The 15,552-nt window shown below is 49.4% G+C and overlaps 1 protein-coding gene across 1 annotated transcript in view; it reads right to left on the reverse strand.

Moving 5' to 3' along the window:
* The window catches only part of LOC128266910 (uncharacterized), a 57,131-nt gene that overhangs the window by 18,400 nt on the left and 23,179 nt on the right, over nt 1-15,552 (reverse strand). Inside the window, exons 2-6 of the mRNA XM_053003699.1 lie at nt 8,884-9,087; nt 7,793-8,352; nt 7,190-7,669; nt 5,619-5,751; nt 2,790-3,023 (exon numbers count right to left, since the gene is read on the reverse strand). Of these exons, the coding sequence (XP_052859659.1) occupies nt 2,790-3,023; nt 5,619-5,751; nt 7,190-7,669; nt 7,793-8,352; nt 8,884-9,087 (1,611 nt within the window). The remainder of the gene's footprint in view (nt 1-2,789; nt 3,024-5,618; nt 5,752-7,189; nt 7,670-7,792; nt 8,353-8,883; nt 9,088-15,552) is intronic.

The following is a 15,552-nucleotide window of genomic DNA, read 5'->3' on the forward strand; positions in this document are numbered from 1 at the left end:
CGTTCGTGGCCCACTGGCTTCCGGTGGCCTCAACAACGCCCCAACCGGGCGGCAGCAGCTGTTTGCGTATCGGCACAAGCGAAGCATCGAAGCCAGGGCCGTGCTCGAGGTTTTTCGGAAGAGATCTAACCGCGCACGAAGAAGCCGAGAGGCGGCGAAAAAATCGAAACGAAGAAACCACAAATGCATCGTCGGAACGTGCGAACGATAATTAACTTCTGGCCCTCCTCCGATGCACCGGCATGTTGCTGTTGGGCCTCGGGCAGGTCGGAAATCGTTGCTGCTGCTGCATCGCTCCGGCTGGTGGAGCTCGCGGAGGCCAATAAAATTTATGGCAAGGAAACGGGCCTTCCGCACTGCTCCGATCATGTGTGGGGCAACAACACGACCTTTGTTTTAGGTTTGGCCCAATGGGCAAACTCGGCTGCTCCAGTTTGGGTGAGTGATTGTAAAGTTTCGCGAAGTCCAGAGAACCACGTGAGTGATAAATCAGGGTAGCGATAAGCGGGCCGCAATTCGGTTCACAACTCTTCTAGACAAGTGGTATGGAGTTTTACCACGAACCGCGTGGTTCTGTTGGTTAAATGTGAAAAATACTTTCTCTCCTGATCCTTCCGATTTTTGGAGCCACAAGCAGTTAGAATGGATTAATTCTACACTTTGTAGTGAAGTAAAATACGAAAATGAAGAATTTGCATGGAACTTTCATTGTTTTTACAACTCCAACCTTTGAATTTTAATTTTGAATAGATCGTCGTTTAAATATTTTAATTATAGATGTCATTTTACTTATGCTTGTTTTGCCTTCTCTGTTGTTTTTCATGGATCCCAACACATCATGATGAAGGTTTGGTCTCAGTTTTCTGCTGCTAGCTGTTTTCATCTTTTTCTTTTCTAACAATTTAAGCTTTTCTTCCTTCGACTGAATTTGTTTTGTCAGTAGGAACTTTACCCTCTGTTCTACGGTAATGTTAGAGTCACGTTAGTGTTTTACGTGTTTTTCGAGAAAATAAGCTCATTTTAGAAGACACACATTTTTAAATCAATTTTTGAAAATAGACGCAACAATGTTGGAGCTTCGAACACCGAACGGTTTGCTACCGAACGCTGATAAAGTGTCGGACACTGGGACATCATTTCGAACACAGCACAGCAAGCCATCAAATTGGGTTGGGCCATAATTTCCGACACACAATTTATGCTCGTCTGCCACTTACTCTCTGCCACTGCAGAAACTCCTCAACAAAGCGCGGTAGCGCGCCGGGAAACAAATGGCTCCCGTACGCGCGTGGTCCGAAAACGGACGAGCTGCTAATAGCTTCGAGGACGAACTTAAACCTCTTGCCCGCCCCGGGAGTGGGCCATGCAGGGGGCAATCTAGGGTCATGCGGTTCTCCCGCTTCCCGGGGCGCTTGCATTAATGCACTTGCAACCGGCAGACTTGTTGGTCTTCCTCACTGCCCGATCCTGGGGGCGTGTGCAAGTGAGTCACCGATAAAAAGCCGCCGGCCGCCGCTGTCGTCGTCACCGGCGGTCAGTGTCAACGGCGGCACGCACGCGGCAACACGAGACACGAAACGAAACTGAGGCGAAAAAAAAACAACAAAACCTGAAACGGTTAATGCACACGCTCACGCCCGTTCAGCCCGACTGCACCTTCGAGGCGCGCGAAGCGTCGCGCGCGATGCACGCGCGTAGCTTACGCACCGCGACGCGACGCGCGTGTGCTGCGGTAATTTAAAATCTTGTTTTGACACTTTTTGCACTTTTGCGTGCGGGGCCCATTATTTCTGCCCCCGGTGCATGCGTGTGTGCACGAGATATACATTTAGTAAGCATAAACATGTATATTTTATTTTTTTATTATCCACTTCAGCGCTCGTCCGGAGGCGCCAACGGCGAGGATCTTCGTCGGCTTCGACGTCGTCATCTTCGTCGGCCCCGAAATGGTGGCCAAATGGGTGGAGCTGCGTTAAATGGGGCCATTTGTGGGCAGCGCAACAGACAGAAAGGGTGTGGAGAGCGATCGTTCAATAACCACCACTAGCCGATACATTGACGGTGACCATGGCCACCTCCGCGACCGCACCGATCGGATTCAAAGCGAATCTTGTTTTCTTCCAAAAAACGGTCAATTTTTTATCGTTGGTCCACAACTCCATTTGTAAAGAATGTTGTTTTAAAACAATATAGTGTCTCTGATTTTCATCATTTTGTGAATCAGTTCCAAGTGGGTTTTAAAGAAATGACCAAAAGTAAGTCACTAGCTACACCATTTTTACCATTTCAGTTTTGAGACAATCAATTGGAAATTGACATGATTCTCAAGGACCTCCCGATACATCCGCGGCAATCTTGCACAGTCACCATATCAGCTGATGATGGACCGTATTAGGTGATCCCTAGGTCGGTTTCTATGCAAAAGACATCAGTTCTAACCCTGACAGCGCCATCAACTTGAGTACAGTAATACTAGTGCTAGTAATAATTATGAACTACATCAATAATGGAAACAAAAATCACACGTGTTGTCGAACTTGTTCGAAATTGTTTTGCTTTTTCATTTACACAACTTATTAATTTTAGTTGAATCTCATACCAAATGATTCGATCTCACACTGGATCGAGAACCAAATGCCGAGCCGTGAAAGGCTTGGTGGTGGCTTCGGTCGGACAGCGTTTTCTGGTTGCCAATACTGTTGCTGACTGGGTTCCACAGGCAAAAACCGTCGGAAATCCCCCAAAACCGAACCGACTTCGACACCACTACTGTTTCTCTCGATACTTACCGTTGCAGCGCCCTCGGTATGCGACAGGAATGGCACGGCCAATGAGACACGCCTGGCGCTTCAGCTCGCAGACATTCGGGTAGGTGAGCCCGTCCGTGCCGCAGACCGTCGCCTTCGGCGATCGGTCCGCCGCCCGACACTCGGCCACCGTACCGCAGGACACACAGTGTGGGGCCGCGTTCTGGTCCTCGACGCACCGCTTGTCGTCCGGGCAGTTGACAAACTTACAGGATGCTGCGTAGAACGAGACAGGGAGCGAAAGAGATCGATAGAGTTAGAGTACATTTCAAATGGCCTATGGTGTGAAAATACATCTCGGATCGCGGTGGGTTGCGCTTGACACCGCACCGAAACGCAAACGATCCGTGACCGAGCAGCAGCCCCCGACGGAGGTTTGACTCCGACTTCGCGTTTCTCTTTTGACCACTCGAAAACGCGCGGTAATCATTAGGTGGTCCGAGGCGTGTGCCAAAAGTCAAGCCGCTGATGAGTGGCACCAGGTCTGGTACCCGGGCGTATTCGCGAGGCAATGGGCGAGCGACATTATCCGACCAAAGTGGTGAAAACGTGAAAGGGCCTGGCGGACGGATAAGATGTCTTAACGGCGGAGTGTCGCTTGCCAAAAATCGGTTGTTGCGGTTTTTTACGTGGCCTTCCCCTAGAGGAAGGCTTTATCCTGCGGAGTGAAAGTAACCGACGGGGGGTGGGTTGACACTGTCCCGTATCGAAGCGTGCGATATCGCTTCGATCGGCGGAACATTACGGGCGGGAGTGAATGTAGAACACTGGCGTGGCGTTGCAGAGTGCGCTTCAAGATACGCGCGCCGTGCGCAAGGTTAAGCCGCGGGATTGCGCAACCACAAACTGTACCGCAATGAACGTCGTTGCGCTAAATTAATATGCGAACGGCGTGCCGGGTTTTCGGGGTGGCCGTAAGCGGCCATTTTCGTTTGCCGGATTACCGTACATTTGTTTAATTTATGTGCTCCATTCATAAATGTTGCACGTAAGGTCATAAAACGTGGCGTGGGGCCTTCGATATCACACATACAGAATAAAATGGCTTTACTCTTTTATATAAATTAGAACGGAATAGTTTTCCGTAACATTGACAGCTCAAGACCGTTCGACGGCGGTCGGAGCGGCCGGCAGAAAAAGAAGATGAATGGAAGGGCCACATACAGATACAGAGCTACTAACGGGTAGCTTTCTCTTCTTAACTGCAAGCTTGAAGAAATCGTGAAATAGTATGCACCCTTTTGAGCCTTATACCACTCTCTGTACAGGCTACCCATACATTTCTCTATGCGGTTGCACCGTTGATGACGTTGCGCCTTTGACCTCACGTTTGCATCCGCCACCAGCAATCTGCGGTGGATTTATGGCCGGTTTTTCCGTCACTGCTAATTACGAGCTTTCGAGTAGCCTCGGCACAGGTCAAAGTCACTTTGACAAAGGGTCCGTCGCTCCGATCATCACCTGCGCGAAGCCCACGGCACGGTGAAGCGCATGGAATCATGATGTTGCAGTGCCATGAACCAATTTACCAAGCATGCACACACACGGATGAGTACCAAGGAGCGGTGCGATCGTTAATCCCGCTGGCGGTGCAATTAGGCCCCGGCACTAACCACCGCTGGGGGCTCTGGATGGGTAGCAAAGGTAAATATGCTCACCGCTTCCTGACATTACGCAGCGCGAGAGCGAAACAATAATAATCAACTTGCGGTGGGGCCAGGATTACAGCGAGGATCTGATCGTAGCGAATGGAGTTCGCGGACGTGAACAAATAAATCGAGATCGAGAAGGTAGTCGCTCAGCCGTGTGTGCCGCGGCGAGAGCATAAACATAATCGAAAGATGCATCACGCTCAGCGGACGGTTTGCGACCGCGGGGTTGATGGACGGTACAAAAATAAATCAGTGCAGTGTGGTATTTACGACTCAAAACGGCAGCAGCGCACGGTGGCAATGAGGGTGACTTCCTTGAGATTAAACAGAGCTCGCGGAGCGCACGCAACATCCGAGCCGTTTCGAAATGGCGACAAGGTGCCGATGTGTTCCGTCATCCGGACGAGCGGAACCGGCCGTGGTCGCCGTGGTTGTTGGAGGTTGTTGCCGATGTTGATGCGTCGTGGTTTGATGTCGGCAACCTTCGCAGCGCGGAGTTTTCCCCTCCCACCAGCCAGCCAGCTGTACACTAATTGCCGGTTCGCAGAAACCATCCGTCAGTCCGTGTCGCATTTCACTCCAATTATCGGCGGTATCGATGCAATAAATTTCTCCATTCATTTAAAAGCAACCTGTTCCGGTGTGTGGCGCGTGACTCTGCTACACTGGCCGCACGCGCACGCGAAACGGAATGTCAACTCGCTGGAATGCACTGTGAAAGGGTCTTTTCTCAGGCGACCCTCTCGGAGCGAGGCCGGCAATTAGAGCGCGCCAAGGATTGTTGCACGCACGCTGCAAAACTGTATCACATCACATCTTCTATGCGCACCGCGTTTGGGCCGCGGATTTTAATGGTGACCGTCGTCGCGCGCAAAAGGATTACCGGCCACATTAGCGATTTCAGGCACATCCACAGGCGCCTTCGAGCCCTGTGCGTTGCGAAAGCAACGCGCACGGAGTTCTGGGAAACTCTAGCAGCATTGGCAGCATCAACGCCGAGCGCGCATGATGGATGATGACTTCGAAAGGACGGTGACCAAATTAAGGTCTCCACTGAAAGGCCCTTCCCCGGGTTCGATCATGTGGCGAATCAACAATCAACCGGGCGGCGGGCTGTGTTTCGAGTTTCCCCTAGCGAAGTGCGTTACCAACCACTTACTTTGACAGTGTCCTTTGTAGGCAACCATCAGCGACGTCAGCTCCTGGCGGCAGGCCCGCTTCTTCAGCTGACACTCCGTCTTGTACGTTTTTCCGTCGCTGCCGCAGACCGGGTTGTAGAAGCCGGTGTGGTGCTGAAACGGATCGAACAAAGGCTTAATGAGAAGGGTTTCGGAGTATGGAAATAGATTTTTAAAATTCAGTGTGGAGTTTACAAATGTATATCTGCGTGCCTTATGTTAAAACTGTCTCATGAACATTATCTACCTGACACCGCTAAACCACTGAACTAATGTAGAATGTTGAACCAACGTTAATATAAGGGCCTTCACTTCACTTCATATTAAAATAGGTTTTCTAATGCCAACCTCGTCACTGTAAGAAGGATCTACGATCTATTTGGCTACAAATAGGCTAAGGAAGTTAGTACATTGATTTGCCTTCCGATTCTATTGAGTGTTGCATCATGAAGCATCGTAAATAGAGTTGCAGCACGGGAGGCTCTGTGGCGAAGTCAAAGTTCCAGTTACACTTCCAAGAAAGCGAAATTATGCCTATCAGTACTCTGGCGATTTCCGTAATCCCTGAAACTATTGGTACGAACTATTTAAGCAAAGAAATAAGTCGATCGTAAGGTGTTTAGGAGTGGAAAACTGATAAAGCTAAAACCTGACAAAAGGTTGAAACAGATGACCATCTATGTACCAGGCTGTTCAATAAGACTTGAGCTTCAGTAACAGAGGGCGCTGATGCTTACCTAATTTGTTTGTTATGTTGATACACTCTTCATATAAACGTATGTGAAGATTCACTTCAATCTTTGTTTATAAGCCAGTAATGGAAAAATCACGTATCGTGCAGTGATTGAACTTTTATTTTTTAAGGTTTGAAACCAAAGGAAATTTCTGAACAAATGTTGAAAGTATGCAAGAACTCTTTGCATTCAATTAGTACTGTAGAAAGATGGGTTGCTCAATTTGAACGTGGTCGTACAAGTCTTGAAAACGAACCTCGTCTAGGACGTCCGAAAATAATAACAACACCTGAACTCGTAGGAAAAATACAGAATATCGTATTGGAAAATGACTGAAAGAAATTTAGTACAATGCCTAGGCATCTCATTGTGCAGTGCAAGTAATGTTTTGACTAAAGTATTGGGTTTCAGAAAGCTGTGTGCGAAATAGGTGCCGCATTAGCTAACCATGGACCAAAATCGTATTCGAATGGACATTTTATCGGCAAGAAATCGTCCAATAATGTGTTAGCATCAGTTTTGTGGGATGCGAAAGGATTTGTGCTTGTGGATTACTTGCAAACTGCAAACTTGCAAAATTTCGAATCTGATTATGTTCGCAGGACTCAAACGAAATGAATATAGCAAACTTCCCACGGTTGTTCCTACTTATTACGGAGCTACAACCTCGGAGCTTATTAATGGCACTGCGAACTGGCGTTGATGTGTGTTTATGAAAGACCTCAACAATGAATGGTCTCGTAGATGAAAGCGATTGAGATCGAATTTCGGGCTCAATTAAATTAGATGTCCGAGAACTATCAGCCTACGCCACCTACCGTAATTTCGTTCCCCCAGTAGTCGTCCACGGGCGGCAGCCAGGGATCCCGACGCCGTACGTGACTGTCGACGACGAACAGATCATCCAGATATTGGGGCTCCCGGCGCGCCACTCGTGCCATGGCGGTGTCGTTCCGCTTGCCGCCTGGCGCTGCGGGTTTCGGGTCCTTCGGTGGGCGCAACAGTTTCGGTTTGCCGAACGCCACGAACGGTGTCGGCGCTGGTCGGTGGGAGGGCGCAACCGGCGGGGCGACGGTTGCTGTCTGATTTCCGGCGACGGCCGGAACCGCTTGCAACGCCTTCTTGCGGTGCCGCCGTGGCGTGGTGGAAGCGTGGCCCCGTTTGGTGGGTTCGGAGGGCTGCAGAAGCACCACCCGGTCGCCGTCGGACCAGTGGGTGGTGGTGGGTGGCACCGCACTGCAGCCTGCAGCAACCCCTCCCGGTGTCACGGAAGTGCAGTTCGGCGCCGGCGCCGGCTGCTTCGCTCGGGTCTGTGATTGACTACGAATAATACTACTTGCACTACTACTACTACTGTCTTTACTACTACTACTACTGCCGATGCTGCTGCTGCTGCCGGCACTATGACTATCCGGACCAACACCAACGGATGCACCGCCACCGACACTGCTACTACTGCTACTCGCTAATGTCACAGATTCCAATAAATTATGCTTCGGGCCCGCGCTTCCAGTTCCTCTTTGGCTCGGGTGATCACTTAGGTCACTAGACTTCTTCTTCTTCTTCTTCACCACCCCCTTCCCGACCGGGGCTGCCGGGTGGCGGGGCCGGGTGTCGGTGAAGCGGAGCTGCCGGGCACTGACCGCGAACGGGGCCCGCCGCCGGCCACCGTCGTCGGCAAAATATTGGCGCCGATTGCGTTGGCTCTCGCTCAGATTGATCACCTTGATGTTCTGCTGGTGATGCTGTTGGTGGGGGTGATGATGATGCGCTGACCCGGGTAGCAGCGGGTGGTGCTGCTGCTCCTCGTCACCCTCCGTGGGGGTCGGTGCTGCGGTGGGCGCCACCGACTGCACACGGCCCTTGCGCTTCGGGCCCTTGTGCAGCTGCTTGGTGCACGCCGGTGCACAGATGCACTTGGGACGATTGTGGCGCATCACGCACCGCTTGTCCACACCGCACTTTGACCGCTCGCACGTATCTACGGCAAACAGAAGCAAACAATTATTCAAACGAAGTCTCCCAAATTGGTTGAGCCGCCATTTCTTTTGGTTTCCGATTCCCGATTAGCAGCCAAACATGTAATTAGAGCAACACTTTAAAGCTTTCAAGTTTGTTCCAGAAGCCTACGGCGTTAAATTTTATTAAATTATCATCTAAACAATTATCCAAAGGTTGAAACAATAGTGCAGGACCTAAAACTGGTAGAAAATGATTACCAGGTACGTAACTGTGCAACAATAAAATCAAACGTTTCATTTAAATTTCTATTGTGTGGTTTGCTGATCTAATATAGTGAAAGGGTTCATCGAAACAGGATGTTTTCGAATAACGCAATAAAATCATCCGCCTCTTACTGAAGTGAAAATACTGCTTTGGTGTAATAAACAATCTGTCAACCCTTGTGTTGTTCAACATTGGCGTTGAGCGCATTGGTCTGGGGTGCCGCCAAAATGCCTAACACGATGAAAATGGCGGCGTTATAAATAGCGGACCGTTACCGAGGCTCGACCCGGAGTGAACTCACCTAAACACGAAGCGCACGCCATGCCGTCGTTGAACGCGTTGATGAAGAACAGTGCCACGTCCGAAATGTCCTTTTCGCTGAATCCTTTCCCACCGCCGCCGCCGCAGCAGCTTTCGCGCGTCACATTCCGGGCGAACAGCTGACTGCACTTGCCGGAAGGTCCGTTGCGCCGCAACCAACAGGTACCGGCTGCGTCGGGCGAAGCATGCAAATAGAGACGTTATTTTGGTGTCTAGCGCAAAAGGGCTGTGGTGCGTGAAGTGGGGTGCGAGGGGGGCCAATGCAATCAACGTAGCGCCACGTCGTCCTCCATGGCAACCGACCGGTGGCAACAGGTCGGTCGCCCGTAGCGCGCGTTCCCACACGGCCGCTCGGGTTCCCAGCGATGATTGTTTGATTGAAAATAGTGAAATCATAAATGAAGCGCAATAGATATTGAGATCAATTAGCTGCACATGGCAACGGCGCGGCGGTCGGCGCGGTCGTGCAAAGTGCATCGCGCGAAGTGCATCGCGCGAAGCTGCACCTCGCTGAGGCGCACGGTGCTATGCAACGAGACGGATTGGGTTTCGTGTGAACCACCCGCCGTGGGTCGGTGTCATATTCGCACGAGACGTCGTCCTGCGACTGTCGGTTTGATTGAAGTCGATGGAGCGCAATGGCCGTCGGAGCGTCGGTTACGTAAATGGATAGATCATGACATACACGGTCGTGGCGCGCGGTAGCGTACATTATTTATAAGATCTAAAGCAAATTAACTATCCGACGCACGGCCGTCGGATCGGTTCTCGGTAGAACGGCGGTGACCGTGGCAATCGTTTGTAGATCGCTATTGAAGAATTTTCCCCTATTTTATACTGTTTTTTTCCAATGGGGCCGAATAAATTTTAACACTCTCAACCATCATTCGACTAAAGTTGTTGAAGTTTAATAAAGAATGAAGTTGAAAAAGCTGTGAGAGATTGCCGTATAGACTGCCGTTGAGTATCATTTACTTTGTTTTCAGCATTTTGTTGTCTAATACTGCATAAGAAAGCTATTTTTCGTTTCTGTATACGTTGAGAAGGCGAGGATTGAACTTAGGGTTTTTAAGATGCCACGAAACAAGGAATAAGGAAAACCGGGTACAGTAAATAACAGAACACAGCAAACTAAGCAATTTAATAGAGCAAGTAAGCTGTAAAATGTTTCGAGGACAAGACAAGGACAAGGATCTAATACAATAAACAGGAAGTAAAATGGCCATGATCAAATGGACAAAATTGTAAAATGAACATGCAAATAGAAGAAAAATTGGCCACCCGAAAGTGTCATAGAACATAACCTGGTCGAAGCCACTAACTGAACTCGATGGATCTCTTTGTGACTTAGCTCCATGGTCTTCTTTGTTCCAGGGTTATTGTGAATTTCACCAAAATATGTTGTCGTTTACAACTGTCTGACTTGCAACGCTTCTATTGAGTTCTTTGTAAGTCATTAAGTGGAGTAATTTCTCGACTAGTATGATTACTGTTTGAGAACACTATTTATAGTTTGGTTGCTGTTTTTCTACTATACAGAAATTTTCATCTTTTATTTGTAAGGATTCTGAGGTTTTCTGGAAATTTTCTTTCAAAAAGGACTGAATCCAATCCAATGCGAGTCAAGAATAATAATCATCGATCGGATCGTTAGGTAGCGGTGTTGCTTTCTCATTCAACACTTCCTACTTTCAAAACGCTTAGCTTCGGAAAAGGGAACGTACAGACTTTCCAATTTATTTTTTAAGGAAGGCTTTCCGGTCGGCCGGTTGATTTTGAAGTACCAGCATGATGCGGCTCTTCTCGGAAACCCGTTACGGGCTCATCTAGCCAACCGCAATCGGTGCGTGTGATGCTGCTCCGATTCCGCTGGCCATCCCACCGGCTGGTCCCGGTTTTCTACTCAGCGCCAGGGATTTTTCTCACAACGCGGGACGCAATTATAGATGAAAATGTCTTGTTTTCGATCAGCCAGGCAATCGGTGGAACCTGTGGCACAATGGCTCATTAATCTTACGAACCCTTCGGGAACCGCGATCGATCGCGCATAATGGCGGAATGGAGTGCCCTACACTCGTTGATCGCTACGATTTATGCGCCGCGCGATCTATGACGGGCTCTTTCCGGTGTCTACCGATGCCGTGAAGGGATGCCATTATTTTGCATTCTACGACGCTGATGATGCGGGTAAACGTTTATTGCTGTGCCACGCTCAACTCCCGGGCGGGCGGATATTGGAAAAGGTCACCAATTTAAAATGCCGTTTCATTCCCATGTGCATGTGATTAATCCAGGAGCGTTATCGTCGATCACTGAACGCGCTGCGTAGCGCCTAGTAAGATCTCGAATGGAAAACTAGTGTCAAACCGCCGTGGTTTGCACACTAAATCGTCTTGCTGGGTTCGGTTTCGCAATCGGAATCGGCTCTCGGTCGGGTGTGTGTCTGCTCGCTGGAAACTTGCGATTGCCTTCGCGGTTCTGGCCCCGAAGCGGATCGCGCCGGCAAGTGAATGGTAGAATAATTGGAGCGTACCGAAGGTGTCAACGGTTCCCGTTTCGACCACCCAGCGGCATCGGCATGGCTTCGGCATGGCACAGCATATCGATCGGCACCCATTAAGAGTGACTTCACGTTTAATTAATTTGATCGCTCACCGACCGACCGGCGGCAATCCGAGTGCGGTGGACGCAACCGCAACTGGGTGGGAAAAGTTGTTTGGCCAAAGCCACGACCGCAGTAACTGTCATCCCATCACCCCGCCATCAGTCGGCTTAATTCATTTTCTCCCTTGTCGCCCATGCCGGTTTTTTTGCTGCCACCACCCCAGAACGTTTCGTGAGGTTTACGTGCCACCGCACCGGTGGAGGCGCACGGTCTGTCAAGGTTAATTGTTTGAAAAATGGGTTTTTATCCCCCGAACGATGTCAATTAATGGCAAAACTAATGATGGTTGCCACGGTTGGTGTCTTGGCGTGGCCCTCTGGTAGGTCTTGGCAAGTGCGCGGCTGGCAAGTGAACCAGCTTTCAATTAGCGACCGAAGGCAGCAAACGAAGTAGAAATATTTTGAAGAAAACATCCAGCACAGCGCGTGAGTCAGAGAAACTCGATAGCGATTGCGCAACGTGGCGCAGGGTTCGATTAAACAGTGCAAGCACTCGCTGGCCACGGTGCAGTCCGCATCCGCCACTTTCCCAAACTGGCACCGCAAAGGATACGCCGGGCGTGCCTCGGCTTATTAATAATTTATCGAATGCGCGTCCGCGTCGGGTTCGGACCATAAGCTCACAATGTTTACGATTGACCGATTACATATGTAACACGACGCACAACGCATGTGGAACGGTATGATGATTGAAGGTTCAATTAGGGCACCTTCGCGACACCGCGCGAGAACATTCCGCGCTCCGGGCCAGGCGGGAGAAAATGATCGCTATGCAACTGGCGCGGTGAACGGGCGCCATAATTTCATTACATCGAATATGATTTAATTATCGAACGATGAAAAGCCCAAGCCGGCCGCCGCACGATTGGAGATCATTATTTCGCCGCCAAACGCGCGCGGCGCGTTCGCTTCCGAGGAAGCGCGGAAGGGATGACGGGTTTTTTTCCTCCCATTCGGCGCCTTTTAAGGCAGCGGCTCGACGAGCTCATTACGCAGCGAGAGAGAGAGAGCGCGTACGCAGGCAGGCGCGTACAAATCTTCGCTAAATGATCGATAGGGAGACCATTTTTTAGACCTAATTCATGATAATGTGCGCACCATTAGCGGTCTGTGCGGCGGCATGCAGATTTGCATATATTCGCATATATTCGCAGATGTCGAGACGCGTGCGTCTCGCGGTCATGCGAACGCGAAAGAAACCGTTATGCTCTGCCCATCATCCACCATCAGCCGACGTCGTCGACGTCGGGCATCACTCAAAGTGCGAATCGTCATCAATCATATTTAATGTTGCTCTCGCCGGCTCGCCACTGTCGGCTGTCGCCGTTCGACTTGCACCGTGCTTCGGTTTTTCGGCACGGTTTAGCCGTGGCGGATCCCAAGCCATGCTCGGGCTTCGGGCCGCCGGTACGAAGTTAAAAGTTTCAACCTTCCGCGTGGTCGTGCGTAGCTCGGCGCGCTCCGTACGAACTAATGATTCCGAATGTGTCAAAATTTGCCAACACAATTTGCTGATAAATTATGTCTCTTCCTTAACAAAGCCTGATCTGATCGCGTGGAGCCAAAAGGTCCCGACAAAACTTTCGAAGAACGGATCAAACAGCGGTGGTGGGGGTTTCAGCTGAGCATCGAAACCGAACGCCCTTTTTCGTGCGGCTTTTTAAAGTGCAGAGTACCCGGAGCCCGCCACGTTGCTGCCAAAAGGCTCGACAATGTCTTAAAGTTGGTGTGTAAACCAAGTCTGGAACGGCCCTTGGTGTGCACGATTTCAATTAGAAAGCCGGCGGCGAATGCGTACGGCCCAAAAACTTTGCAGACGCTCTGGGGAACTTCGTCAGTCGCCGTCGCGGTGCCCCCAAACGTGTCGCAAGTTAGTCATTTGCCGAAGTGAAAGTCCCAAAAAAGGACGCAGACCAGCGCACCCTCAGGCGGCTCCGGTGTGATGACGATATTTGACGGCTTGCTGTGGTTTACCGGCGGCGGCCATTTGCTTGCGACATGTTGCGTTGCTGTCGTTTTAAATTTGCGTCAAATTGATTGTTACATTACAAATCATTTTCCTTAGAACTTACCGTACTAACGATTTAATGGTGCAATGCATAATAATCAAATAAATCTAGGATTTGCCTTTCAATTTAATAACATGATGTTCGCAAGTTATATTAACACCCATCGTGAGCCTTGTTTTATGATTTATCAGCTCTTTTTTGTGAGTCTTCTAGCTGTATCTAGCGCGAGGTCATATTTTGGTGTATTTATTTTGGTCATATTATTAGAGTGACAGTTGACTACGTTGGCATTTATTAAACGTTGACAGTTGACTACGTTGGCATTTTTACGTTGGCATTTATTGCTGGTAGATTTTTGATTTTTCGTCCAGGTGCATACAAATACAAATGACGACCTTCCAGCTGGTGAGCAGGACATTTCAATTCAAAGGGCAAATCCATCGGTCAGATTGGAATTCGGCGTAATAGTACATCTTCCCCATTATACTTTCCATTAAAATGGTGGCTTCGATGTTCTTCATCAATATTTTTATGGTAAGTCGAGTACCATTACAAAGTACAAAATAAATAATTATAACTCCAACCATTAATAATTAATTAACTAATGGAAAATTATATGCAAGCTATAGTGGAACACGCACTATGCAATTGGAGCGAATAGACATTCATTTTTATATATGCGATAGTAAAGGCATCGGAAAAATCCACATATTTAACATATTCTTCTAATCTACATATTCTTCTAATTAGATATTAACAGGCCGACCAATTAATCAAGGCCGACAATGCCAATTAATTGGCCGACCAATTAATCTTCCAGAAAGTGAAGAATGAGGTCTGTGCACAATTTGTCGGACAAAAGCGTCCACATCTCCACATCCCACGGGGGCCCGGTTCGATGGAGGCGCCTGGCGTGTTTTAACGAAAATACGAGAAAGAACACATTATAAACATAAAAAGTGATACATTATTTTGTCGTCCGTTAATAGCGCAAAGCACTTTACGCACGTTACCATCGCTGGCACGCACCGAAAGCAATTTACTGTTAATCCCCGATGAATCGTAATGCATTATCGATTGCATTGAACTGCCGAACGGAACACTCCCTCTCCCTGGGGCGGGCTATGCTGCTTGTGGGTCGAAACGACACCAGGGACGCTTGGCGTTTGCGAAGTAGTGAGAAAAAGACACCGACAGCATGGCCGCAAGGGATAAACAGATAACTTACGCCTTACGCTAGCCGTTAAACGCGGACGCTACGTTGGCCACTGTGTCAAAATGATGCATTCGTCGGCAGTCCGGTGCATCAAACGTCGACTCCGAGGGCTGAACCCGGGCTCCCGAGGTGTCCGTGTTGCTGCGCGATGCGTGTCACGTCCGTGCGCAAATACATCGGGCACCGGTCGGACCACGGAACGGTTCACTTTTGGTGTCTCCGCTTTTTCATGCTCTTTATGCGCCGAGTGTGCCGAGTGGTCGAAAGGGCACAACGCAAGACGATGATCGTTCCGACGCGACGCGCGAATGTTCGACGCACCGAACGACGTCGCATCGATCACCGTTTTATGAGCCTCGTTATGGATGCACTTTCGGCGCTCCGCTTCTCCTTTTTTGCATTTGCGCCATTTCGTTGCATCCTTGTTTTTGGTTTTACTCCCCTTGTTTGTGGCATTTTTCCCTTCCAATCTACCAACCACCGAATGCGTACCTTTTTTCGGCATTCTGTTACTTTCTCGCGTTCGCCCGAGTTCGCTGGCCGCCGCCGCCAGCGAATGCGCCACAAATTCATTAAAATGAAATTTAAATTCATCATCGCAACATTAGCCAGTGGAACGGAGCGCTGTGCTCGGTGTCATAAATTAATTGAAAAGCACTGTCCGCGGCCGCGTCCACGATGACGTTAAACCGTAAAGAGTAATGTTTATGCTACCTAATAATTTTTTGACCGACGTTGAACCGCC

The sequence above is a fragment of the Anopheles cruzii genome, chromosome 2, assembly GCF_943734635.1.
Source record: "Anopheles cruzii chromosome 2, idAnoCruzAS_RS32_06, whole genome shotgun sequence".
NCBI lineage: Eukaryota > Metazoa > Arthropoda > Insecta > Diptera > Culicidae > Anopheles > Anopheles cruzii.